This window comes from Temnothorax curvispinosus, unplaced genomic scaffold, assembly GCF_003070985.1.
Source record: "Temnothorax curvispinosus isolate PA1 unplaced genomic scaffold, ASM307098v1 QBEX01018237.1, whole genome shotgun sequence".
Classification (NCBI taxonomy): Eukaryota; Metazoa; Arthropoda; class Insecta; order Hymenoptera; family Formicidae; genus Temnothorax; species Temnothorax curvispinosus.
In genome coordinates, this window is record NW_020228017.1 from 135,058 (window position 1) to 162,295 (window position 27,238).

A 27,238-nucleotide genomic window follows, 5' to 3' on the forward strand; every position below is an offset into this window, starting at 1 on the left:
TTATCAAGACGGCTCATGTATTCTGCGTATTTTACAATCGTCTGATCGATAAGTTTGTCATTAATTAATGTAAATATACAAAATATCAGAATTTATTGTCTCAAATATGAATAATAAGCAATTTGTATTTTTTCTTATTGCACTCAATTATTCGCGAAATTTTATGTTTCCGCTGTCTTTATATTGTAAAATTGAACGCACAATTATAATTAATCTTAAACAATTGTAGAGTACGTATTATAAATTATTATTAACAGTACAAATATTATAAACGACGAGACAATTAATATCTATAAATTAATATCTATAAAAATTTAACATTTATTATATTAATATTTATTATTATTAATTTAATAATATTATTAATATTAAAAAAATAAATTTAAATAAAATTATGATAAGTAAAGTAGAGACGCAAATTATTTTTTATTTAATACTTTATTTCATAGACAGAACAAGTACAGAGGTGGACGCAATACTTGGTCTGGATTGCACAAATTACACAAACAATTTACTAACTATAAATAAAATCTTTTTAGAAATAGGAAGTTTGAGATTATCGAATTTCTCAACAATTGTTTAATTAAAAACGCCACAGTCATATACATATGTTAATATAACTATCATAGAAAAATATGTGAAGGCTTTTCGTTGTTAAACTTATCTCACATCTACTAATACTGTAACTAATTCCTCACGAATAGATTAGGTAAAAAAATTATACATTTCTTAAAATGTATTATAAACAGTTTTATGCCACATAAATTCTGTTCTTTTAGTGACAAAAAATTACGAATCTATATCCACCTCTCACATGAGAATTACGTTCTCATACGATGTAACGTTATTGTCATCTTTTGCCCGTTTGAAAATATAAGATCAGGTTTCTCTCTACGCGAAGCGATCCTAGCTAATTTATTCGAAAATATAGTTGTCTAACATACATAGAATATATATATAATCGCTAGTGTAATTGTTAGCGTAATCGTAATCGTTATAGTTGACGCGTTCGCGAGAAATTGACTTTTCCAGCCTTTTTGCATCTGTCGGCACATTTATGTAGCGTAACAACAACAGTATGGCGATACTGAGTACTCGCTCATACACTGAAAAATAAGCATATAATTGTACTCAGAATTGGCGTTATCCGTTTAACTATATCTATGGAAACAACGTACATATTATTCTATACATTATAGTAGATGATATTATAGACGGAAGAAATAGAGATTACCGTAACATTCCGTCTCTCATGTAAATGCCTAATTCTTTAATTAATTATGAATGACATAAAAATTATCTGCACAGATTATTTATCTGCCTTTTTCCAAACAATAGATAAAAACAATCGAAAGGTAACTAATTTTTAATACAGACGTAAACTTTTTTAAAAAACATTAACTAACTTTAATAACATTACGTTATTAAAGAACATAATGAAGAAAAGAGGGACGTTGTTAAAATAAAATATGTCTCTCTATTAAGATATCACATTAAGTTAATACTTTTTTAAGAGTTTCTCTCACAATGGACGCTTGCGAAATAGTAAATATTCCTCTCTAAGACGGATATACATTCCATATCTTCAAAGAATCTCTAAAACATCACGGAAAGTATATTCAGAAAGATATGTTTAACGCACGATTCACGCGCGATTTGTTACGAAGAATTTCCACCGAGATAACATCTGTATTTCCCGATTGGCTAGTTATTTGCGTATTTATGCGCCATTGTATTAGAAAAATAACTTACTACTTCCAGAATTAAATAGAGGAATAATAATAAGCGCCACTGTGTTGAGACAATATGACAATTTGTCAATATCTTCAATTTTATAAAATTATTGTTTTTATATTATTTAAATGTGAGAGAAAAAAAAAGAAATTAGAAAATAAAAAACGGAAATATTTAATGTCTCTTACAACCTCAATTTATACGTATTAAATAGTCTATGCTTATTTAAAATTTTCAATTCATTAAATTGACTCTTATTTTACAACGTTAGTAATTTTTTTACATTAATGTATTTTGCTGTCGGGCGAAATACTTTATTATTGAACAAATTAATTCTAAAAATTTATTCCCGAAATAGCCACTTTTTTTGCCTCGTTTTTAAGATAGACTTGTGTCGATAAAAGACAAAAGAATTTATGCCTTATTAAATATAACAGCTCAAAAATAGCTCAAATTATTCAAAATTGTGAAGTAATTAAAGCATATTATCTCCTGTTAACTGAATATTCTGTCAAACATAAAGACAGAATATTTCAAACTTAAAAATCGGATAGCACTTGGTTTGTACTTTTATTGATCTGATATGTAAATTGGAAGTTTCTCTCGCATTTACATTCAAAAGCAGAAAAGATATCGAAGTGTATCTTAAAGAGTGAATATATGATGGTGAGGAATACGATAGTAAAGAATACGAGGTAGAAGTAACATATAAATTAATAAAGTAATGGAAACAAACTTCTCACTTTTAATAAACTAAATCATGGAAAAAAGACCCATACGTAATATTAATCACAGTTATTCTTAATCTGAGTATGTTGCTCAATGCTGAGATAACTCGAATCTGTCGCGCGTAAATAGAACGAGGTCACGCGTTCAAAAACTGATAGAATGATTGTTCCCCGTTATTGTCCGTTTAAGGCTGATGTAAAAATTTTTTTGCATTAAGGTTGATAAATAAAAAATATGTTCCAAAACGCATTTACTAATTGCGATTAGCTACTACATAAATATAGTTATGAAATAATTCTATATATCATATATGTGCTATACCATTCAAATAATATAATATTGAAAAATTCTCTGGTTACATAGAATAAAAACGTATTTTCTTGCGACCTCGTTCTGCTGTTACTACGATCGATACGTCGTCTCGTTTTTTTCTCCACTCGACAGCTTTCACGTAAGTCCTTGTTCCCACCCTCACCCTCGGTTCCTCGACTCACTCCAGTTCCGAATAAATTCGTCATCGCTTATTGCTCACGGCGACTGCACTGCCGTTTCCGGTTTAACTTCATCGATACGTTCGTTCTGTTTGTTCTCTAATTCGGTCTTACGGACGAGAGCGTAGTTGTTCAGATACTCCACCACCTGCACGTGCCCGAAAGTCTCGGCTTCGTCGACTGGTCGTTTACCCCATCTAAAAACACGATATGTTTTCAAATTTAATTGCATGGCATGCATAAAGATAAGAGCTACTGGAAACACATGAAAACGATTAATTCTAGCATAAAGAAAAAATATTAATCATTTAAAAAATTGTAAAAAAAATTATAGAAAAGAATTAAATTCTAATTTAGAAAACATTAACTTTAAATGTATTAAATAATTTACAAATAAAGATTAGAAAAAGAGAATATATTTGCTTATTCCGTATGTAAAAAGTGTGCTTTAAAAAAGAACTATAATAGATTAATTATTCGTAATAATTGCCAAAAATCCGTTGTCAGATTATACTCAATTCGTGAAATAATCATTGTAACTGGATCTTGAAGCAGTGCTCAAGTTGTACCTGTCCTTGGGATCATGTGGGACCCCGCAATGCTCGATCAGAAACTCGATGCAATCTAGATGACCTTCGCTGGCGGCCAAGTGCAACGCGGTTCTGCCATCGTAATCCGACAGTGTCATATCCATCCCACTCAATCGGTGTCTGAAATTATCGATAACAATCAAAACTAATATAACTATATGTAAACTTCTAATACTTCTTTGCCTCCGTTAAATTTCATCACCGGTGCAAAATTTCTCATGTACAGAAATATGATTAAAAAAAAACGCGCAACACAGGTTCGCGCATTTATCTTTATTAAACAGGTTTTTAAAAGAGTAACTCACCTTCTCATCGCTGTGACGTCACCACTGGCAGCGCTGAACAGAAGATTAACGATCGAGAGGCCTTTCGTTTCGTATTTGTGCCGTCTAGGATCTCTCTTATTCGTCGCGTGCTTCAGATTATCGTACCTGTAGTCATATTATGAAATAGGTTTATCTAATAACGTCACGAGAAAGGGCAAAGAAAAAAAGTTGAATTTCAGTTTCGATGAAGTTTATGATCGACTATAACGTAAATTACAAGGAATAAGGAACTCAGATAAATTTCAAAAAAAATGTTCCATAATAATAGTTGTACAACCTACACAGTGTATTCAAATTTTTTAATCATGTTGAATGTTTAAGTAAGAAAAAAGAACAATTTAAAGATTTGAAATAATATTTTTTAATCGCTCATCAACTTTTTTTGTTTTCTTTTTTAGATAAACAATTTGATTATTGATTAACTGTATCGTTACCTGTGGAAGTTAAATTCGCGCACGAGCTCCTCGCAGAACTGCACACCGCGACAGGAATTGCCGAGCGGATCCAAGGGTGGTGACCACGTGCAAATTCCCATGACGTTTGGAATTACCACGAGAAGGCTTCCCGACACGCCGGACTTGGCCGGTATGCCAACCTAGAATAAAATATAACATAGAATAAAATGTAAAGTATCGATTTTTATCAAAGCTTTACATCGATATTGGCATCATACGTACAGTAAATAAATTATTATCCAAAACCAGATTACGTATCATGTCAATTAACATATTTACGCAATAAAGCAACGCAGTAAAAGTTTTTTATAACTAAACAGTTGCCGGTTATGGTTCTGAAAAGTCTGTTGAGCCTTTTAATTTCGTGTGTTCTTTGAACCATTTATTTTGATTTCCGAAGATATTACACGGTGCATTTTTCTTTTTTTAACTCACTTTGAACGCGAATTGTCCGCTATAGTCGTACATGCCGCAGCTGTGCATAAGACTCAGGACATCGCGGACGCTGTCCGGTTTTAGGACCTTCTCCTCGGTAATCGGGCAAATGCCGCCGTTCGCTAATGTAGCTGCCATTATCGACATTGTCTCGCAATTTGCTTCCATAGCGCAGCACTTGCCAGTAAAAACAAAATTTATCGTCAGAACGTTACATACGCACAAATACCCGAAATAGAAATAGAGGCGGTTTAGTCTGGTTCCTCAGTATCGTAGTCAAAAGGGAAATTGAAAGATGTACCACGAATTAAACTAAAACAGACTCGTGTTTATTCAGTAAAAAGATATCGAAAACTATTATTTAGCGTACATTCATAAATTTTTATTTTATTTTAATTTTTGTTCCTAATAATTAAAAATGAGTCCGTACACAGTAAAAAATAAAATGTTAATCGTATAAATATTTTTATAAACATATTTATAAACATATTTTAATAAACATTTTTCAAATGCCCCAGAAAGTCTACTCTAAATTTTGAGTTAAAATAACTCATTCATCATGTGTTACTTGTTGACAAATTAGAAATGTTAATTTATTGACATTATATTTTACATTTATATTTGTTCTTTTAACTTTAAGTATAATGTAAAAATAACTTTTAAAAAATGTCGCAATAACATATTTGAATAAACGATAGTTATTTCAACTTAAGAGAAATGTTGTTTTGAACATTTGATTGTAGTAAATTTGATTATTTTGTATGTCAAAGTTTACGATTATTTGAAAATTTACTTTAACTTTTGTTTATGTTAAAATAACTTTAAGGCGTGTTGATTTTTTGAAATAATTATGTTAAAATAACTCAGAATAATATTCAGTTTCTAAATGACATACATAAAGTGTTAAGTTATCACGTTGACATTAATATAACACATGAAAATGTTACGAAAATAATAACATAGCTGTTGTATGTTAATTTTACATTAAAATAATAGCCAAATCTTGGTAACACAAGAAAATTTTAACATTTGGACGTACGATTTTTTACTGTGTAATGCTTTATTTAAATTGTTTCAATGACTACATAAGGAAGAAATATCTACCTGGAAATAGAAATCCATAACTTCCTGCAGATTCGTCTTTTCCGGATAGCATTTGTGCTCCCTCATGTAAAATCCTAAAGCGTAATTTCGATCGGCCGCCTCTCGCTCTGACAAAAAGACGGCGTTGTTAAACCCGAGATTCTCACCACCGGCCAATCTTTTGAAACAATTCATCGTGAAGTCGAATTTCTCGGCCAGGCCCATTTCCGGCTTGACTAACGTTTTCAGAAGCGAGCAAATTAATATCGCGCCGGCGTTGATCATTGGATTGTGCGGCTTCTCTAAAAAGATATCCATTTGTATTACAAATTGATCGTATAAGTCAAAATAAAAAAAATAATAATAAAGCACTTCACATTTTGTCATTTTTTTCTTAATTTTTAATTAAATTTAAAATAACTTAAATACCAAATTTATTAATTGATTTTTTACTGTTATTCAAATTGTATCATTTTTTTCGACCAAATATAGTACATACTATTATAATCTAGTACGAGCTCGTTGAAATTTCTACCGGACGGCTCTTGACCAACGTACTGATGCACCACTTCGTTACCCAGCCTCTCCAAGGCTATCGCATAGGTCAAAGGTTTACTGCAGCTTTGAAGGGTGAACGGTATTGAGGTATCTCCAATGCTGAATCGCTGACCATCAATGGTGCACACGGATACGCCCCAATATTCTGGATTCATCTTGGCTAACTGCGGTATATAGGAGGCGACCTTGCCTTCGGTGTTCGTTTTGCATTTCCAATAAAAATCTTCGATGTGTTTTGTGAAACCTGACCAGTCGGGAATTATGAACTGATGCCTGAACGCTCGCGAGATCAAGACGATATTGGGATTTATGATCCTGAAAGAGGAAACAGCGACGCATTTAAAGACGTTTTCTTATCGTAATATTTACAAACTTGGCTTTTTTCAACATTTAAATATTACATTAAATTCAAGAAGAAATATATTTAAAAGTTAAATTTAATTTTGCAAATATTTAAACATTATATACGTATAATGTTATATTAAAATAAATACGTATAAAATTATATTAAAGTTCACGTTATGAAGAATATCTAGAACTATTGAAGTAATGTAATGTTTCGCATCTACTTAAAATACATGCATATGAATTGTTTTTTTGAGATCGTAGACTCACCTTCTGAATTGTTCTCTATCTAGCTTCTGCGTTTCGTGCGATATAGCTTTAGTGCGATCGTTATTCTTGGCGTGCTCTTTTTTCAGATTGTCAGTAAGTTCTTGAAGTCGAGGATCATTTTTCCGTAAACCAGTTATCCTTAAAGCCTTAAATAAATTAATATAGATATTAATTTCTGTTATATAACTATTTGACGAATTTATCTCTCTATGAAAATAGAATGTTGTTCCGTCTTACATACAGCTAGAAATTCCGCGGCTGATACAAGACCGGTCTCCTCGTTCTTGAACATGTCAAATAAAACATCTTCGGCGTTCGTTGCTTGATCTTGATCTCGAGTGCTGTAAAACATTAAAAATATAATTATTAAATGATATAAAGCAAATAACGCGTTTGTGAACAATGTACTAATACAATCAACAGATATTTTTCTCACAACTATTTTTTTATAATTTTAATTATATAGACAATAATAACAAAATCATATACATGTATAGCTAGAATGACCACCACATTATCATTATTTAACTCATTCTACAACTGTTACTTAGTAATTATAAAATAAATGTAATATTCCATCTTCCATTTAATTAAATCACCGTACGTTTATAAACGTAAAAGTAAAACTCACCATGCATTGAAAATATAAGTAGAATAATAAAATTGATTATCTTGCTTAATAAACAATAAACAAAAAGATTAGGGTAACTGGAGGGAATATGCCAGTGTGGGGAATATGCCACACGTTATGTTTATAACAAAGCTACGGCTAGGAGCGTTGTTGTAAATACTGTGAAATTGTTAAAAATATTATATCTGACGTTTTGCCCAAGTTTTACTTACTTCCTGTCAGTATTACAATTTTTATGGGGTAAGTACAGTATGACAAGTATGACAACGTGCTTTTTAGAATTTTCTTAGTGTTTTATTGAAATTGTAATAAAAATATTCTTTTACATGTTTTTAGACAAGAATGCCCTTCTAAAGTTAAATTATTATACATGTTTGTATATGTAACAATATTACCCCCACATGGGGATATAAGCCACTTTTGCAATACTTTTGTATTTCTTTCTTTTTAATAGTAATATATAAATAACAGATAAAAGAAGGAAAAAGAAGACCAGTATGCAAAGATACCTCAAAAAGAAAGAGAAATAGGAAAAAAATCATATTTTTCTTAAGTGTGCATATTCCTCCGAGTTACCCTAGATATGAAGTTATTATGTCTGACATTTCATTAAATGATAATTTTATGTTTAATTTTTCGTTCGTTAGCTTTAATGAAATTGTTATATCGACAAAATGGCACGGAATAAATACTGTGCTATTAATAAGCTATTCATATCACGCAACGCATTAATGGCGCATAGTGTACTCACTACATATAATGGCTGTCGTGAATAAAGCTGTATTCGCTGTAACGAAAAGCAAAACAAACGATTCTGCATTAGTGATGATAATAATGGTTAATGCGACTGTTACCTAAGAAAGCGTGCCAACATCCGGGTGGATCGATCATCTTTCTTCTCTACCCAGATCGAACACGCGATTTTCGATTTAATTGCGTAATCTTCGGAAAGCTTAGTCAACTGGAGATTAGAGTTTGCTTTGGAATCACAATCGTCTGACTCGATGTACGGCATAGTGATTGTCGTAGTTCAAAACTATTTTATTTTAACTGCGTATAAACTGTTATACTTTTATTGTTAAAAATCAACAAACATTATATTTATAAATCTCGCAGGTATTAATTGCAATTTTTTACGTCGCGTTAAATTACGTTTATTTAATTCAAGTTCAATTTCGCAGATTTAGTTAGACAAACGTTTTTTTGTTAACTCAATCTAATAAAATATCGCTGTGATTATTTCGCGTTGCAGCGCACCACAAAACACGATTAGATCTTTAGTTTTCTTCACATAATACAAGTTTGCAAAACGTTAAATGTAACAGACTTTTTGTGCAAAATCTAAAGAACGTCTTATTGCTGTCTGGTTGCAAAATTACTCCGTCACAGATATCACCGAGGTTCTTATAACACTCGAAAAAGAAAAAGGAAAACATGTTTTGACGTCGACCCCCCACAATGATAAAAAATAAACCTTAAAATATCATTTACGTCAGGAGCAGGTGACATCTTGAGAGCGAGGAGCTACATGCAATTTGCATTCGATGACGAACAATTGTAACAAACAGAAACCGGTAACAAATAATTGCTTAGTATATTAGAGTTTATTAGAGCTAGAGCAGACAACTCCGGTGGATAAAGGATTGAGATGTTAAAAATCAGCTCGACAGAAAAAGAATTTATGTTCTGGAATTCTTTATAGATGCACAATCTTGATTAAGTTATATGATAAATAAAGCATTAAATAATGTATGATGTTTAATAAAAAATTATAATTAAATCGCATTAAGAACAGATGAATTTATTTAAAAAATATTTATTTTATAGTCAAGATTTAATTTTATCAAAATCAGGAATTGATTTTCTACAAAATCTGAGATTAGTTTAAAAATAAAGATAAAAATAATAACCATGCACGCTCGTATAAATATAAAAATTAAAAAGAAAAAGGCCAATGATCGAGCATTAGTAGATGTTAAACCATATAATTAATTAACATATGTACAAAGAACCGTTCTTTGTACATATGTTAATTAATTATATGGTTCTTTGTACATATGTTAATTAATTATATGGTTTAACATAATGCTCTATCATTGGCCTTTTTCTTTTTAATTAGTTTAGAAATATTTTTATTTTTATATTTCTTTGTATCGCTTTCCAATTTATCTCTTCTATAAATAACTCTCAATTCAATTCTTTTATAAAAGGACTAATGTTAAATAATTGAAATCGTTACTCAATATTTGTTAAAAATTTGTTAAAAATTTTCATTGATTCTAACAAATATCTATAGTAACGATGTTAATATTAGATACTCTTCAGAATAAGATAATCTTACCGATACGTTCTTAATGGTAATTCATTGAAATCATCAATCGTGTCGATGCAATGACCATTAAATTCAAAGTCGTCCATTGTTCTGACTTTAATAATTGCGAGTGAAAGAAACACTAATTAATATCACCACAGAAAGTACACCATTTTGAGAATATTTTACAATCTATATTATATCTCGCGTTCTCGAGAAATCCCACTGCTTCAGTTTAGTGACAGATAAAATTACGATCTGAGAGATCTTATGTTGCTGACCGCGCTTAAATAATACACAATAACAACGCTCGACCTAATCAATTGCGATGGGTTAATAGATTGCAGTGCATGATATTGCATCGATAAACTTATTGCACGACGATCACTATGCTTTTCTATATGTCGGTATCGTTTGCCAGTTATCACAATTACGCATTCGTCCAGCGCAACGTTCAAATTACGCGTTTCAGTGTTACGTTACGTTTATGTTTCTTATACAAGCCATCGTGCGATACGCGATTAAAAAGATATATCAAAAGAAATTCTTGCGTTACTTATTTGTATAAAAAAAAATATTAGGTATTATTAAAAAAATAGTTCGTAAAAATATGTATTAATTCGATAAAACTATTCCACATTTTTTTGTTTAATTCTTTCTCAGAATTAAATAAGTAATGTTAGGATTTTTTGTACCGTATTTGAGGATGTTCCAATTTCACTGCAGCTCCAGAAGCGGCATTCAAATTCGCTTTTCCGAGTCTCGTGGACGTTGGTATAGCAGCACGTTTCTGTAAAATCATGAATATTCCGTTCGTTAACAAGTAGAAAATAAAATTGTAATTGTTTTCACAATTACATAAAATAAAACACCGAATTGTTCAAATAATATTAGCCACAATTGAGATATTATTCAACAAAACGTAGAAACATGCAAGAATTCCTGGAGTTTGTAATTAATAATTAAGAAATAGGTGAAAATGTATTTGTTCAATAAAATAAAAATTATTTTAAGACATTATGATATAATATTAATAAAATATAGTATTTTATAATCTCTAAATGAAGCTCTATGCATTTTGCATTATGTATGCTCAGACTGCATTGTTTCATTCAAGAGTTAAGTGAAATTTGATTTATTGAAAAACTTTAGTTTTTACGTACATATCAAACTACTTTCTTTTATTATATTAACTAAAAAAATTATTTAATTTTAATATTGATAGAAAACACATTTTTATTTATATTTTAATGACATAAGTTATTAAACAATCAGAAATTATATTAATCTTTTACAATAAATATTAGCAATTGCTATATTAATAAGATGCTTTAGCAATTTATTAAGAAGATTAATTACACATTTCTAAATATGCCTGTAAATTAATAAATATAAAATTTATAATAAGAAAAATTGTGCATTTAATTCGATAGTTGTGTATTTTTTTATTAAATTTAAACTTTAAAATAAAACTGTTCGTATAGTAAAATATATTCATATCACAGAGAGACTATATATATAATAGTTTCTTCATTTAAAAAAATTATTTTAAGCAGTTTCTGAATTATACATTTCGAGATGGTTGCATGATAGAAGAATCGCGCTGGTTGCTAGGCAGCTCTGTATTGATCCTTCGATGAATCAACATCATAGTACTCTAAGCAGAAGCCTGTCACGTGTACTTTAATTCGGATCAGTAGGTTTGTATGTACATACACATATAAGCGTAATGAAAATTGAAAGCCCGACTAGATTGAAGAGCGAGATTACTCGTCTCTGAATGTCACTCTCACCGCTTGTTATGTAATCAATACATAACTATAAGCTTCACATACTCGTATTTTGTCCATAGTGATAAAAACGTTAATAATAAAATCCAAATATTGCTTGACAATTCTGGGTAGATAAATAAATAAATAGGTTTCTTATAATATAAGTGTCAAGACGTATTTATTAAATTTTTTCACGATAATACACTATAACATACTTTAAATCCAGACTTCATATAGTATATTGTAATATGCAGCATGCTCATTGTTAAAAATATAATCGTAAAACGATCAGTTACATAATTGTAGTACATACTAATTATATTGCTTTTAATAATTATCGGCGAGTTTTAATCATTATTAAGCACAAACTATTAAGTGTAATAGTCTAATTCGAGCGGCTTGTTGGCGCAACATAATAGACATACGCGAGCTATGTGTCAAACTATTTCTGTCACCGATATAGGCCATTGCCACCGCCCACGTGGTTGAATCGAGAATCGGTCGTTTTTCTTCCTTAATACCTTAAGGATGTATATCTAAATTACAACGTAACGAATAGATCTAATACGTCGATAAATGTGTTAACATTGAGTTGTAGGCATGTTACCATTATTGCGTAATACTTGAATCCGTAATCGCCATGTTTAATATTTCCCTTACTAAGTCGTTTGTATGAATTTCGTAATTTTGTGAATTTTCGTGAATTTCCGTCGTTTAACGACTCGCTTTTGAATCTTTCCTATTTTTTTTTTTTTTTTTTTTTTTTACATAAAATATTCTTACCTTGTTGGTAGAGTACAGTTTCCTGAGCCCGTTTGCACCGACTCTCACGAACTTCAGCATCCTCGCACCTTGCATCACCACCTCCCTTAATATCGACGCTTTCATCACTGATAACTTCGTATAATTTTATTCGACAACACTAATTCGAAACAACCGCAATTAATTCATGATAATTCGAAAAGTCGTAAACAATATAAAGAAATAATCGAACTGCTTCACATGAAAGCGAGATTTTTCAATTTGCAATCTGTATCTCGCACGTAAAATATTTAGCCAGATAAAACTTTCTTCTTGAAAGCTCGAATTTTCTGATCGATATCCCAAAAGATGTCCACCAAAATTTCGCACTTTAAAACGCAAAACGCCCGTTTCTACACTATTTGATCCATATTTCAAGGTATAATTTTCCCCGACTCGAAGATCTAGTCCCTCAATGAATTCTCGATTGATATCGTCCGCGAATTGACACAATCACCTGTCGCAATTTTACCTGCGACAACGACATCGCCGTCGAAAGACGACCCTTAGCGTCCCGACGACCAGCGTCTACTGCATCGAGAGTCGTAGAGAAGGCGGGGAAGACCGGCCGGCGGGACATGCGCGATTTAGGGATGGTACAAAATTTCGCTATATAGCTGATCCGGAATATGTCACGGCGTATATAACTGACACGAATTAACCCGCGGGAAATAAAATCGCGGAACGGCGTCGACGTTCTCTTGGGGAAAGTCTGCTTATGACTGCTTGTAACTTGTAAAATGATTTTTGCACATCGCAAACATATCACACATGCATATATACGATTATTTATATTTGTGATGCCATATACCGCATAACATAAATAAAATAAATAATATTATCATTTAACACTAAACTACCCAAAAAAGATTAACCTATACCTATTTATTTTTATTAAAGGTTAAAATTAAAAAAAAAAGAAAAATTTATAAATTAAATTAATTATCTGAATATTTCAATAAGAGTCAGAGAAAATTTCAGAAACTGTGATGTTAAAAATAAATAATATAATTATTTTTAAAAATGTCAAATTAGTTATTTTGACCCTATTAATAGTTCTAGGCCGGTATTCATAATCAGATCTTATTTCAAGACCGTTTTAAGTAATATCTTAAGATGCTAATCGGCTCTGTGATTGGTTAATGACATCTTAAGATTGTACTTAAGATGGTCTTAAATATAAGAACCGACTATGAATACCGGCCCTAGTATTAAAACACAATTGAAATAAATTTATTTTATATGTAATATATCTAAAGGGACAGGATACATGGAATAAAGGATTAATTACAAATTACTGAAATTGATAATTAGAGTAATGAACATTTATCGTTTATTGTCTTGCAATTGTTACACGGTAATATAATATATTGTATAATAACTGTAAATCTCGAGTGTAATCTCTTACACTGAATAAACTGTACGTAATTCAAACAATTATTACTAAATTTTCGTCATTTAAAACTGCATGATGCGATATGTAACGCAAACAATGCGACATCCGAGACGTCATTTTAATAAAACAAAGTGCACCGATATAATTGCACTGTATGTGCTTCGCAATCGATAAGATAGCTGCCGTGTACGTGAAGCTATTATTACATTTGTAAGTATAATAGTCCAGTTGATGTAAGTACCTATACAATTAGAAAACTACGAGATTCTTATAAGTAAGAAATTAAACGTAATTCACGTTTCATTTGATTTAACGAGTCTCAGAATTAATTCTAGATTGTACAACAATCAGAACAGGTGAGGCAGTTTTAAAGTTGATCTTACTCGTACATTGATATTTAAAACTTTGGTTTCTATCTCCTCCCTAATTCTCGACGCATTTATATAAACGAGCTAACATTTACCGCGTGAAAAATATAAGCAATGAAAAAATTGTATGTAATAATTACATACATATTAATTAATAAATGGAAAAAAACATATTTTGTAAATTTTCTTTTGATTGACGAATAATATACGAAAATTGTGATCAATTTTTGGACAATCATCATCTTTTTATGACATTGGGTAAAAATAAGTTGAAATTTTGTTACTCTGAAATGACTTTTGGCACTTTGAAAAAGTCCAAATTCCAACAAAATCCTACAAATTAAAGTATCTCGAGCATATAACACATGTATGACTTATACAGAATTAGCTTAGACGCGTCAGTTTCAATTTCTCAGCGTATACAAAGATTATAATTCTAATACTGTAAATAATTAAACATTGTAAAAAAGACAGTGCACTGATATTGTATTGCAAACGCGTAGTATTGCACGCGATATAATATTGTACGTCATTATTATTCTATAAGTTTACTATTTGTCATTAATGCATACAAAAACGAATCGCATCAAAATTTTTATCTTCTATCACTTTTGGAAGACTGTCGCATAATTGTATACGCTCAAACATACACATAAATGTTCAAATAAAAACGAGTTGTATACAAATTGTATAAAAAGTTGATCGCGAAAAGATCATAAAGTTCACAGAGGTGAACATCTTTTGATTCCGTATTACCATAAAATGTCAAAAATAGCGTAAGCCGTTGATCGTACTTAAGAAGAATTATAAATAAAATTGATTGTATAATGTTGTCGATAAAATACGCTTTCAAGCGTGATTGTGATTATAAATCTATATTTACAGATAATGCGATGAGTTTTTGATTTTATGCGTAGAACAAGAGGATCCTTAGTTCTATGATATAAATAAGATGAGGATGATAAGTGTAAAGCTCCTAAGAAACCTTTTAACAACGAAAAGAAGAATGAATGGGAGCATGTCGCGTAAAAACTCTAACGCTCTTAGGATTTCGATCTGTTTTATAACTTCTGTATCTTAAGTACACTAATTTCACACACGTCAGTCGGATAGATCAATCCTGAGAGAGTAAAGGCAATCTTCATTGTCTACCTTGAAAGTGGCGTAAGTTCTAATGTACATTGCAAGATCTGTGCGTTGAGTCAACTTAACGATTATATCTAAGAGTTAACTCTTGCGCCGTTTTCAAGATCATCTCATATCACGTCGACTATATACGGATTCACTGTCGACCGTCGTCTACTATATTAAATCGGCAAATCATAATAACGCGAATCACTTGGATACCTCTAAAATAATATTGCGAAACGACCAGAGAGAACGAATAACGGCTCTTCGAGTCTTTAAGTAAGATCGCTTACAGACGTTATTATAGTACAACGCGATGCAACACTAGTAGAGATCTGTCGCATCGATCCGCATCGAGTAAAGCTCTAAGATCGGCGAAATCGCGATGTTCGCTTCTTCTCCCATCATAAAAGTTCTAGACACTATTAAACAATCACTTTAACTGTGATACAATTATTGAGATAGTTAAAACAACTGTTTGAAATTATTACAACTTGAAATACCGACGACGGGGAAATAATACATTTTACTCTCTAAAAGTCGAAGAGTGAAATGTCACTCAAAACGAGTGAGATGCAAGTGCAACGAAAAATGAAAATTGAGCCTGTACACTTCGAGTGATTCGTTACTCCAAGAAAGAGTAAAATTGCGCTCTGTAAGTTGAAGTAAAATTGCACTCCGTGTGAGTGAAAGAGCACTCATTTCGAGTACAGTAGATTGGTGTCCATAAAAGTGAATCATGTCACTTTTATGGACTCTTAAAGTCACTTATCAGTCGACTTTTAGTGACTTGCATAATTCTATATAGCGCTTTAGAGTGAAATTGTATGGCTCCGGTGGAGTACCTGCTCTAAAAATTAGAGTGAAAAATTCACTCTCACTCTCTAAAAATCGAAGAGTGAAATATCATTCAAAACGAGTAAAAGGCAAGTGTAACAAAAAGTGAAAATTGAGCCTATACACTTTGAGTAATTTGTCACTCTAAGAAAAACTGAAATTGTGCTCTGGAGTAAAATCGTACTCCATTTGAGTGAAAAAGCACTCTTTTCGAGTGCAGTAGATTGGTGTCCATAAGAGTAAATTTTGTCTTTACAATTTTAAGTGAAAAATTTCACTCTGTTAAAGTCACTTATCAATTACTTTTAGTGATTCACTATAGCTTTAGAGTTTTAGAGTGATATTGTATCACTCCGGTGGAGTAGCTGCTCTAAAAATTTAAGTAAAAAATTTACTCTTTATGAGTGCCCGAGTGACAAATTATCTCTCTTTCGGAGTGACTATCGCAATCACTCTAATATGTTAATGGCAAAACCACTCTATGAGATTTAGAGAGTATATTGCTGCGATTTCTTTAAATCTTCATTATTTTCGCTTTTTATCGAATCAAAGGCGTCGCGTGCGCGACTAGCGCTATCAAAAATAGTGCCATTTTCATTCGCAAAAAATGAATGTTACTACTCATTTCACCTACGATCAGTTATCTCACTTACTGTATCTGATAAATGGCAGATATAATTGTATAAGGCCAATTTTATCGCTTGCAATTTATTATCCCAACATATCGTCTTCAACACAAGGCGTGTACCTGAGACTCCCCCGAGTCGCTACATCGTCAGATCACCGTGTCCTGATAAGCGGGCGGTCCACTGAGGACGAACTGTCGCTGGCTCTGCCTGACAACGTCGGTGCGATTAGGCACCTGCGGCGTCGCCCTGACGCCGTGGTAATTGCTGTAGCTGGATCTAGCGCTGGCCGGCCGATTGCTGTACAATTCCTCCATATCCTCGCCGTTCAGGCTCTGCGTGCTGGTCTGCTGGAACGTGGGGTTGCTCTGGCCCTGCCACTGCATCGGATTCACCTCGCCGGGCGACGCTTGCCAGTTGTCGGTGAGATTGCGGGTGGAACTGGTGGTCGGATGTTGCTCCCAACCAGCGGGCGGGCTCTGACCGACCGGGAAGCTGGATGAAGCGTTCGAGTCCTGGGTCCCAGCCGGTGGCCACAGGGTCGGCGACGACACCGCCATGTTCACCGCTTCCGGCTGCCAGTTCCGCTCGGCGGTGTTCCGCTCGCCGCGGTCCCAGCCGACCGCGATCCGGTCGTAGTTGAGCGTGCCCTGCGACAGCGAGCTGACGTTCTGGTTCGTCAGGTTGCTGATGCAGGGGGTGACCGTGTTCGCGTACAGGCTCTCCTGGTGGTCCATAATGCGGTTCACCGGGTTCTTGCGGCGCGACTGGCGCACCGAGCTGCGCCGCGTGCTGGACCGCCGTGTGCCGTCCCGCGAGATCACGGAACGTCGCTTCACTCGGCGCGGCGTCATCGGCTTCGGCGACACGCTGCTGTCATCCTGCATCGGCGGCTCGGGCTGCGAGTACTCAATGCTGTACAACGGCCGCGGCTGCTTCTTCTTTCGTTTAGTTCGTACTGTCGAGGAAACAAAGAGAGAAAGAGGCAATCAGATTCTGCGGTGCGGTCAACCTGACTCCTTTTTTGTCTGTTCACTCACAATGATCGAGTGATTGATGATCAAATGGTGTTAAGTATAAGAAAAACAAAATTCATTATTTCGTTAGGACGATCCATAACAATCCTGTTTATTCTAGTTTCTTTCTATTGTTAAAAGTTTCGTTCATTTTGCTTTGAATTATTTTAAATAATAATTTTAGGACTACTAACTAAATATTTTCATAAACTTATTTCCTATCTTTTCAGTAAATAAATGTATTGATAATGATAAATTCTTTAATCAAAATAATTTTCCTGCAAAAAGTAATATTTGCATTGAGGTATCTCAACAATTTCTAAAAGATGCTAAACACTTAGAAACAAAAATTTAATAACAAAGAAATGTAGAAAAAATAAACGAAAAAAGATTCCCCAGAAAACCGCACAGTAGGAAATTGTTAGAAAAAGGAAAAGAAAGAAGAATGAAGGGTTAATAAATAAAAAAGCAAGCGAATAGCGACATTGCGTATTTATTGTTCCCAATTAACTGCACCAAAGTAAATAACGTGATACAGTGGTTAAATACAAAACTCATTATAACGACCTTAAAAAAATATAAATATTCTGTACAAACTTGAAAGAGATGCTCGATAGAGACTATACTTGATTAGAAATATTAAATCTGAAGTGACACAAAAGAAAACCCTGCGTTGTATTCGAGGTTTCACTTTACTGCAACTCTCTTCAGAAATATTATTTATCTAAGCCAAATATAAAGAAATAGTAACATTTGACATTTAATAAATAAAGTCATCCAAATATAAAGGAATAGTAATATTCTGTATCTAATAAAAAAATTTTCTCATTGTCTAATTTCTTCACGTAAATACTACAAAAACAGATATGTACAATATTACATAATTAATATAATTTTCATCTTTATCATTATATCTCTATAAATAAGATATATCGTATATATATTTGAAATCATATATGTAACTAATCAAAGATAACGATCTTGTGGCATGTAACGTATTCGTACTACTCTAAACAAAAATCTATTTATGTAAATATATAATAATCATTATTCTTCTCTCGTATTAAAGTTCAAGATATAATTACATCTATTTCTCTCTTAGCAGTCTTTTCTTTGTAATTGGCATATTTAGCTACGTATTAGCTACTTTTTACATCAAAAGCTAAATTTTTCGTTTGTGATGTCACTTCAGATTTCTCATTAAATTTTAATATAACGCAAAAAAATCAGTCATTCACGTGTGAAACGTCACAAAACGAATAAGATTTTTTATGAACGTATATTGCCAAAAAGAATATCTGAAATTTTATGCGTAAAGAAATCTCAATTAAACGTACCGTACATAACAGGGAAATTTAATCTATACATTTAGATATTTTCTACAAAAACGAATATGAAGGCTTTCGGGGATTAAAAGTACTTGCAGTCTGCTAAATTGAAAATACAAAAAAAAGGAAAGAAAATCACAACTACTACATGCACTACTAAACGAAGGGAAATCGTGTCATGCGCGCTCCCTTGTTTAAAAGTTCATTTAAATATCTTACAATAAAAGAAAAACTCTTCATAGCACCGGATCATACCCATAAAACCCGAGCTATAAAATAAACTAATTAAATGCAGTCTAGTCGTTTCAGAGTACCAACTTAAAGCCTCTATCCATCCATGTAGCATACGTAGCATACGACAGAGTTCTGTAAATTTATTATATAATCTCGACATAGAGAGAATCTAGAAATAATACTACTGCAAAACACAAAATGTGTGGTTTCTGTCAAATGTCAAAAAGGTTTCTCGCATAAACTTAAAAAAAACTGATAAAGCTGTAGGTATAATTTCATACCTAAGTAATACGTTCCGGTCATGCTGTGTCTTACCAACATTTTTCTCTACGTAGCGTGCGTCAAGGTCTCCCAATGCATACAATTGTCAAGGTATCGCTAATCAAAAATCTCTCGTACACTTATAAAACGATAAATATTCCGCGTGACCTTAAATACAGTTTCTATACATATCACAGTAAATATACCAAATTTATGCGTAGAGCATGAGCAGTACGTGTAAGTGAATCATGTGCAAGATGACTCACGTTTATCGTCCACTCCTCTTAACTCTTTCTGTACAAATAAATGTATATAAATTAGAAACTCTTTTTTCTAGCTTTTCATACTCCCCATTAATGTTATCGGCATTAAGGTGGCAGCCAGAGATAACAGTTTAGTCCAAAATCATTCTTATCTTGCACCATTACAGCACATTGGTATCTTAATTGAATCATTTATTTGTTTGTATTAAGCAGTGAAGAGAGCGGAAGGTAATTCCGAATCATCCCACATGTAGATATGCAACATTTATGAATTAGTAGGTAAGTCACACTGCATTGATCGCTTGTACGAACGAGCAAACGCTTATTGAACACACACAGTTCGACGTTTCAGTCGATTCGATGCAAAGTACAAAGAACACTGTCAATAAATAAATATTATGCAGTAATGTTATTATAGAAACACACAACTCGCAATTTAGATCGATGGAAAGTGCTAAAGGGGAAGGCATCTAAGGGCTAGCTACACTAATTGCTCTATTTGGCAAGTATAGGAATTATAATGTTACACGTACCGCACGAGTGGACACCATACGCGGTGGTATAGAAGTTTTGCAGTTAAGCTAACTTTTTCATTACTCTTCTCGCTATAAGAGAGCAGAAGACAGGGACTTGCGATTTTATCTGCCAATCGTGTTCGAAGAGAGTGCCATCAATTTTAATACAAGTACCTTTAGGCTAGTAGCCTAAATACTGAATACAAAAAAAGTGGAAGGTCCTCCGTTTTAGAAGTTATTCGCGTGCAAGGACAACGGCCGGCTGTCTCGTTTCGACTGAGAAGACGACCGGTCGCGCTCGTTCGCCGCTTGATCAACGGCCAATCTCGGATCGGAGTAAAACGACCTCAGCGGCTGGTCGCGCACGTGATCAATGAAGACGCGGGGTCTGACGAGAGGATTCCTGGCCTGCTTCGCCGCCGCCGTGACCTGACGGCACTTGATACGCGCGACCGGGCTGTACTTGGCCGAGTGCGGATAGTACAGCCGGTTTTTCTGATATCGCAGCTTAGCGGCGCTGTCTAACGAGTCGTACTCGTCGTACGCGGGTGACACCGGCCGCTGCAAATGGTCCACCGGGTTTAGGTAGTCGACCGAATAGTCTAGGTTCTGGAAATCGCGGCTGGACGAGCGACTGCTGTTACTACGGACGGTGTCGCTCTTGGGACCGACGGCGTTGATCACCTTTCCACGCGCGGAGCAACCGCCGCCGCCGCCGCCCAGCAGCTTCTCGCCGCCGCGCTTTGGAAAACTCGACTCGCGATAGGCAGATTGGTGAGAGCTAGCTGTGCCGGTCGGGTAATTGTTCTGAGCGGAATTTTTGAGGGAGTAGGCGGGTGGTGGAAGAGCCGAGTAGCTAACGTACATAGGATGCAACGGCGTGTGGCCTGCCAACCCGAAGTCATCACCTCCGACAAAGTCAACTGAAATATCATTCAAGAATCCATCGCATTAGATGAGGTCCGCTGACGACGAGCCGAGGATAAGCGGTGCGTTTTAACGAATCGATCGACGAAGTGAATACGCGACAAGTGTAACGCCGAAGATATCGTTATGTTACCAAATTGTTCTTCCCATAAAGTGTTTACGAAGAAAAAGTGTCCTATCTCAAAAATTCTTGATTGTAACATTTCGTGCCTATTACATGGCATAGTCTGCTTAATTTTGTTACGCCTTTGCAATCGTATTTGTAACATTCTTGACTGAAGAAAGTGAAAATCATACCGTATACTGTTAAGACACAACACCATTCCGTTCATGCGAAGGTAAAGAAACGCTATTTGAGCAGTATCGTGTAATGATAACAATAATAATAACAACAGATACGAATTACAAACCTCAAGATGCAAAAAGTTTTACGTCGCTACATATTGAAAACTGAATTTATACGCTATAACTTCATGATTATACTATGAAAAATTATTTAATCGTGCCAAAAGATAGACAAATATGTATATATGGCGTGCAATTGATGAACGTGATTAAGCGGACTTACCAAAATGGAGGATCAAATCCACCAATGAAATCAACTGTAACCGATAACCCTCTTTTCAAGCAATATAATAAATAATCGCGTGTACTTAAACATAATTAGTGATTATTAAGAATATCAATAATCTTATCAAAGATTTATCTAATTTCTCATTACTAATTGATATTTTTAAAATGTACTTCTACTAGCGGTGATAAACTCCTGAACAGTTTAATGCAAAAAAATATATCTTACTATGCAATTATGTATTCGGAATATAATATAACGAAAACATATAATAATAAAATCTAGCGGTTGTTTAAGACTAACATAACTTTTGCGTTTTCCAGTTTACATAGAAAAAAAATGAATAATTAATTAATCTCATTTATGTTCTTTATAATTATCTAATTATCACTGTAATGTTTAAATTAACAATAATATAAAGTAGTATAAATTAAAATAATATAAATTATAAAAAATAAATAAAAATATAATGGCTTGTCACTTTTAACATTTCTCAACATAATAGAATAATATTTAGCCTCCATTTCTTCTCTTTACCGAATATGCTGCTAATAATAACCACAACCTTTTCCCCCAATTGCTTATCATAAACCGCAAGCCAGTAAAGTGTGAAAGATTATTAATTCTTACTTCAAGCAAATATTATCGTATCACTAGTATTTTTTGAAATATTAAAATGCATCCAACTTTATTGAAATCAAAAATATAATATTTTTAAATATTCTTGAATGCATTTTGATACACAAGAAAAGTTTTAAAAGTAAAATAACGTTGTCGTGCAAACTAAAGCTTATAATAATCACAATTCAACTCATATTAGTACATCTTATTTTTTTCTTCTGTAAGAGATAACTTTAAAGTTTAAACATTAAAGAAAGAAAGAAAAAAGCAGTGGTTGCTCATATATTATTACTGTGTATTTTAAGATTATATTAATTATTTTTTAAAATGATTTGTTTATTAATCCGATATTTTAATTGCAAGGCAAAATTCGTCAACGGAAATTTTTAAAAAACTAATACAAATAAAGAATAAACATAGAAATTATTTTCAATGCAATAATAAAATTATTTTCTTCAAAAAAAAAGTACTTTTCTTTTAAAATTTCCCTTGTAATTCAGAATATAAATTATAAATCATTTAAACTCTAAAAATACAAATTTGAAATATACTCACAGCTATCATCTTCCTCAAGGAACACTTTACTAAGACAAATTCCGCCGACAATTGCCATAAACTGAAACATATGAAATGGCTGAATTTTGGAACTAATACGCACGTAACAATATAACAATAGCAAAATCTACGCAGTTATTATAATAATGCATTATGTGAGAATTGACTCTTCACTTACACCTAGAATACATTGCGTCGTAGCGTGTAAAATTTCTATCACTTCGTAATCTAGCACGCAGTCTGTTACGTTAGTGGGTCGCGCGGGTCGAAAAAGCTCCGGTTCCGTCACGTCGTAAACAGCTTTGCAACCTGGCCCGTTCACGTACCACCATGAAAAACTACCAGTGCCGAGATTAAGTACATCGCTATCCTAAAAAATAATAGTGCAATGTTATGTCAGCTATACGTACGCGATAACTCACATTGTATCGTATAATATAAGTGTCTGATGTGATACTTACTTTGTCCAGTATCCCTACATTGAGGTAAAAGCATATGATAAATATGTTCCATCCTAGCCATAATGTATTCCATATACAATACTAAAACAAGAATCGCAGTTACTTTAATAAAGACAAGTAATAAATTCGACCATTAATATAAATATAAAGAAGAAATACGTCTATTTCGATGAATATTTACAAAACTTTTACATGATAGAATATATGTAGATTATTCTCACCTCAATATTTATGAAAATCTTTTTCTATTTACTTACGTGCATATCAAGAATAATTACTCACCGATATGATATATTTAGGTCTATATTGAAAGGCCCCAAAGAATCCTAGAATTACGAAGATAATGTTGAAGAAGTTGACCAGTATCGGGGCCCACATAAACCCCAAAAAGTCGAAGACTTGACGTTCTATGGTGGTAATCTGAAAGTAAAAATTAAATAAATTAACCACACAACGCACAAGCGTCCAACATAGAGCGTAATATAAAGTGATAAGTGACGAACAACTCAATTTTTACTGATTCCTTCTGAGCGTTCTTAATCTACGACAATTGCCCTATGTTCTAAATACTCGGTTAATTAGTCATTCTGAGTCATAGCATTTGATGACGCTACATAGCTACACAAAAGATTGTCCAAAACTTTTAACTTACTAAATTCTTTCAAAAGATTCGTTTTAGATTATTGTTTCATCAATAAAATTCAATAAAAATTGGCAAGCAATCTTACAATAAAATGCAAAGCATAAATGTTTGTCAATGAAAAAATGACAAGAAAAATATAAATATAAGATATTTATATATGCATTTAAAAAAATTTGTTAAACAAAAATTTATTTTCTACACGTTTTTAACTTGTTGGTTTCTATATACATACAAAATTTTCATGCATCAATCATTACATTTAGATATTGTTTGATTTTACAGCATTCCAACGGAGAAATCCTTCAAACATTCCAAAAAAGAAATCTAAGAGAACGCTCATTAATTTTGCATTACAATTACTTTCTTACACTTCTGACACAAAAAGCAAGTCACTCGTAGCATGCTAGAACACGTAAAAAAAATGCTCCAATATTATCGGAGAGTGACGTCCATGAAATGATGTAACGAAATCGCAATAAGGCTCCCTTTTTAGGGAGTTCCTCGAGATAAGCCCGCGGACCCGGGTCGATACGATAAAATAACACGATAAATAATCCGTGAATCGACGATAAGGGAAAAAAACGTAATAACGGCTCTCTTCCGCGGCTCTCCCAATGGACGCTGCGCGAGTGCGCGTCCGCTCTCACAAAAGCAGCGTGACTAACGCTAATATCACATCACAATCGCGGAGGAATCAGTAGAGAGAAACAGGAAAAGATAATATACGCGACACAATCTGTCGCAGATAAAGTCGCGCACATATACATATACGTGCAATATATGTAGGCAATTTATAGCCAGATACATTGCGGCAGAACGAAAGCTGGCTAACGCATCCGGATTAGCGTGCGCACTCACTAGCTGCAGGCTGCATATCGTCAGTAGGAAGTGCCTTCTGCTGCAAATTCCCATGTCATTTGGCCCGCGCTCCGCTCAGCGAGCGATCGCGCGCGTACGTACGATCGGAGCAAACGACGACGGCGGCACTCGCTCGCACTGCATCACTACTGCTGCACGTAATACCGATGCGCCATCGCCATCTTTCCGCTTTCCCCTTTCTGTGTTCGCCGCCTGAGCGGCCTAAGACACTTGTCCCACGTCCCACCCTCCCTACCACGCGGTGTATATCGCTATTGTGCGCGAGCGGCGAACGCCGCAAGTGGCATGCACCTACGTGCGCTCGTAGGCCAGGCGGAGCCGGGCGGACTCCGGAGCACGCACGCTCGTTTTGTCACTGTTGGCGAACGACTGGCCACCACCCGCGGCACGCGGCACGTGTAAGAAATTCACCTCCCCTCCCTCGACATCCCGTGGCAGCTGTGCGAAATAACGTGTTGCTTTGTCAAGGCTGAAATGAAACGAGAACTAGTAGTCTCTATTCCGTTCGATTCTATTCGATTAGGGATAATATAGTTGTGTAACGTTTTTGAAAAAAAAAAAAAAGATATGGATTTAGGTGCAGAGAATTAGAATCATTAACCGATAATGCGAAATATTTGTATTAAAAAAAAGAGCAAATGGCAAAAGTTATAAGTTTGTAAGTATAGGTCGATATGTATCGACACGGTATCGCGATCAGGTCTACCAAGCTATAAATACCAATTTTCCCGCCGTCGAGAAAGGAACGTGTCCTTTAAAATAAAACTAGCGATAAATCGGATAATTAACCTATTTATCTAAATATCTACTCACCGAAATGTTCTTGCACTCACCGCGAGTAATATTCAAGTACTCGGATATTTATTCAAGTCAATACTCGGAAATAAATAATATCCAAATACAATTTGGTACCCATTCGCTAATAATTAAGTATTCAAATATCTAGTTATTCAAGTAGCTACGCTTCATGATTGCCTTTTAACTGAAATATTGTTGCTTAATTAATAGAAATTTATTAATTACAGTTAGATATTCACACAATTTTTTAGGAAAAAGGAACAAAAAATAGCGCTTGTTGGTTAATAATAATTGATTTAATTAACTTTTCTATATATTATTTATTATACTATTTTTACTCAAATTTAAACATTATTAGTTATAAAATTTATTTTTAAACATATTTTTAAGTATATTAAAAATCTGTTGGTTTTTAATATTTCTGCACTTTATTTTTCTTCATCTTTTTTCTCTTCAAAACTTGCTTATACACTCATTTCGTTTTGATTGCGAAAAGTGGAAGGAAATGTATAATTAAACAAACAGATGTATTCGATAATCGATAACTATTTGTTATGTTCAAGCTACAAAATGTCCAAATAGCAAACCATGTGTATTCAGATCATACTTAATTTATAATTTACTCCAAAAGTATTTGCATATAATTATTATTTATTGTAACACAATGTAAAAATTATAGACGCAAGAATAATTGATAATAGTTATTTATGAAACTTCTTGATCTCTGAAGCCAAATTGAGCTTTCAACGTCAAGACTGTCGAAGCTGCTAAAAACTCTTTGTCTTCCTTGCTTGTGGTGGCTTTACTTCTGCACACGTATCTTCAAAGACGGTAGAAATTTGCTTAAAAAAGATTAATATTTGATTAACATTAGATATTAGAAACATTGCTATAAAAAAATAATATAATTGTCTGCATTAGGAGATATATTTCTGATAATTTTTATTTACATATTCTTACAAAAAAGATATTTGTATTTTGATTTTATACAAATCTCTCTGATTTGACAATATCAGTGCAAATTTAATTAAAGATATCGCGAAGTTTACTTTCTCGAAAAAAAGGTAATTATGAAGGAGAGGGGCTTTCTCATCGATTTGGCTAAAACTTCACAATTTTGTGTATTTTGGTGCATAAAACATGAATCTATAAGTTAAAATTGTCGCTCTCAAGGAAAGAAGTTATTAAGTACTAAAGTTGATAGTTGCGTGGTGTTAGGATGTTTTTTGTTAAAGCAGACAATAGTTGGACCAACCATATTTAAAACAACAAAACTGCAT

The 27,238-nt window shown here is 33.4% G+C and overlaps 2 protein-coding genes across 6 annotated transcripts; both read right to left on the reverse strand.

Annotated features, from left to right (window-relative positions):
* Window positions 1-419: 419 nt before the first annotated feature.
* LOC112468230 (glutaminase kidney isoform, mitochondrial) lies at window positions 420-13,073 on the reverse strand. Of its 4 annotated transcripts, XM_025037331.1 has the most exons (12): window positions 12,514-13,073; window positions 10,654-10,748; window positions 8,399-8,434; window positions 7,258-7,357; window positions 7,017-7,162; window positions 6,343-6,716; window positions 5,865-6,145; window positions 4,761-4,937; window positions 4,305-4,465; window positions 3,850-3,975; window positions 3,524-3,664; window positions 420-3,151 (listed from the first exon to the last, which is right to left on the reverse strand). In XM_025037331.1, exons 1-12 carry the CDS (start codon window positions 12,616-12,618, stop codon window positions 2,992-2,994), a joined length of 1,902 nt encoding a protein of 633 aa, XP_024893099.1. In that variant the 5' UTR covers window positions 12,619-13,073; the 3' UTR covers window positions 420-2,991. The 4 variants fall into 4 exon arrangements, with proteins under 4 accessions (XP_024893099.1, XP_024893100.1, XP_024893104.1 ...); XM_025037332.1 differs by lacking the exon at window positions 8,399-8,434; XM_025037336.1 differs by lacking the exons at window positions 8,399-8,434; window positions 10,654-10,748; window positions 12,514-13,073 and adding an exon at window positions 9,989-10,495.
* Window positions 13,074-13,841: 768 nt separating this feature from the next.
* On the reverse strand, window positions 13,842-25,543 carry LOC112468227. 2 transcript variants are annotated; one of them, XM_025037327.1, is made up of 7 exons: window positions 25,140-25,543; window positions 23,921-24,058; window positions 23,639-23,719; window positions 23,356-23,547; window positions 23,178-23,238; window positions 20,743-21,426; window positions 13,842-17,844 (listed from the first exon to the last, which is right to left on the reverse strand). In XM_025037327.1, exons 1-7 carry the CDS (start codon window positions 25,191-25,193, stop codon window positions 17,036-17,038), a joined length of 2,019 nt encoding a protein of 672 aa, XP_024893095.1. In that variant the 5' UTR covers window positions 25,194-25,543; the 3' UTR covers window positions 13,842-17,035. The 2 variants fall into 2 exon arrangements, with proteins under 2 accessions (XP_024893095.1, XP_024893094.1); XM_025037326.1 differs by lacking the exon at window positions 20,743-21,426 and having other exon boundaries at window positions 25,140-25,542.
* Between the last annotated feature and the right edge of the window lie 1,695 nt (window positions 25,544-27,238).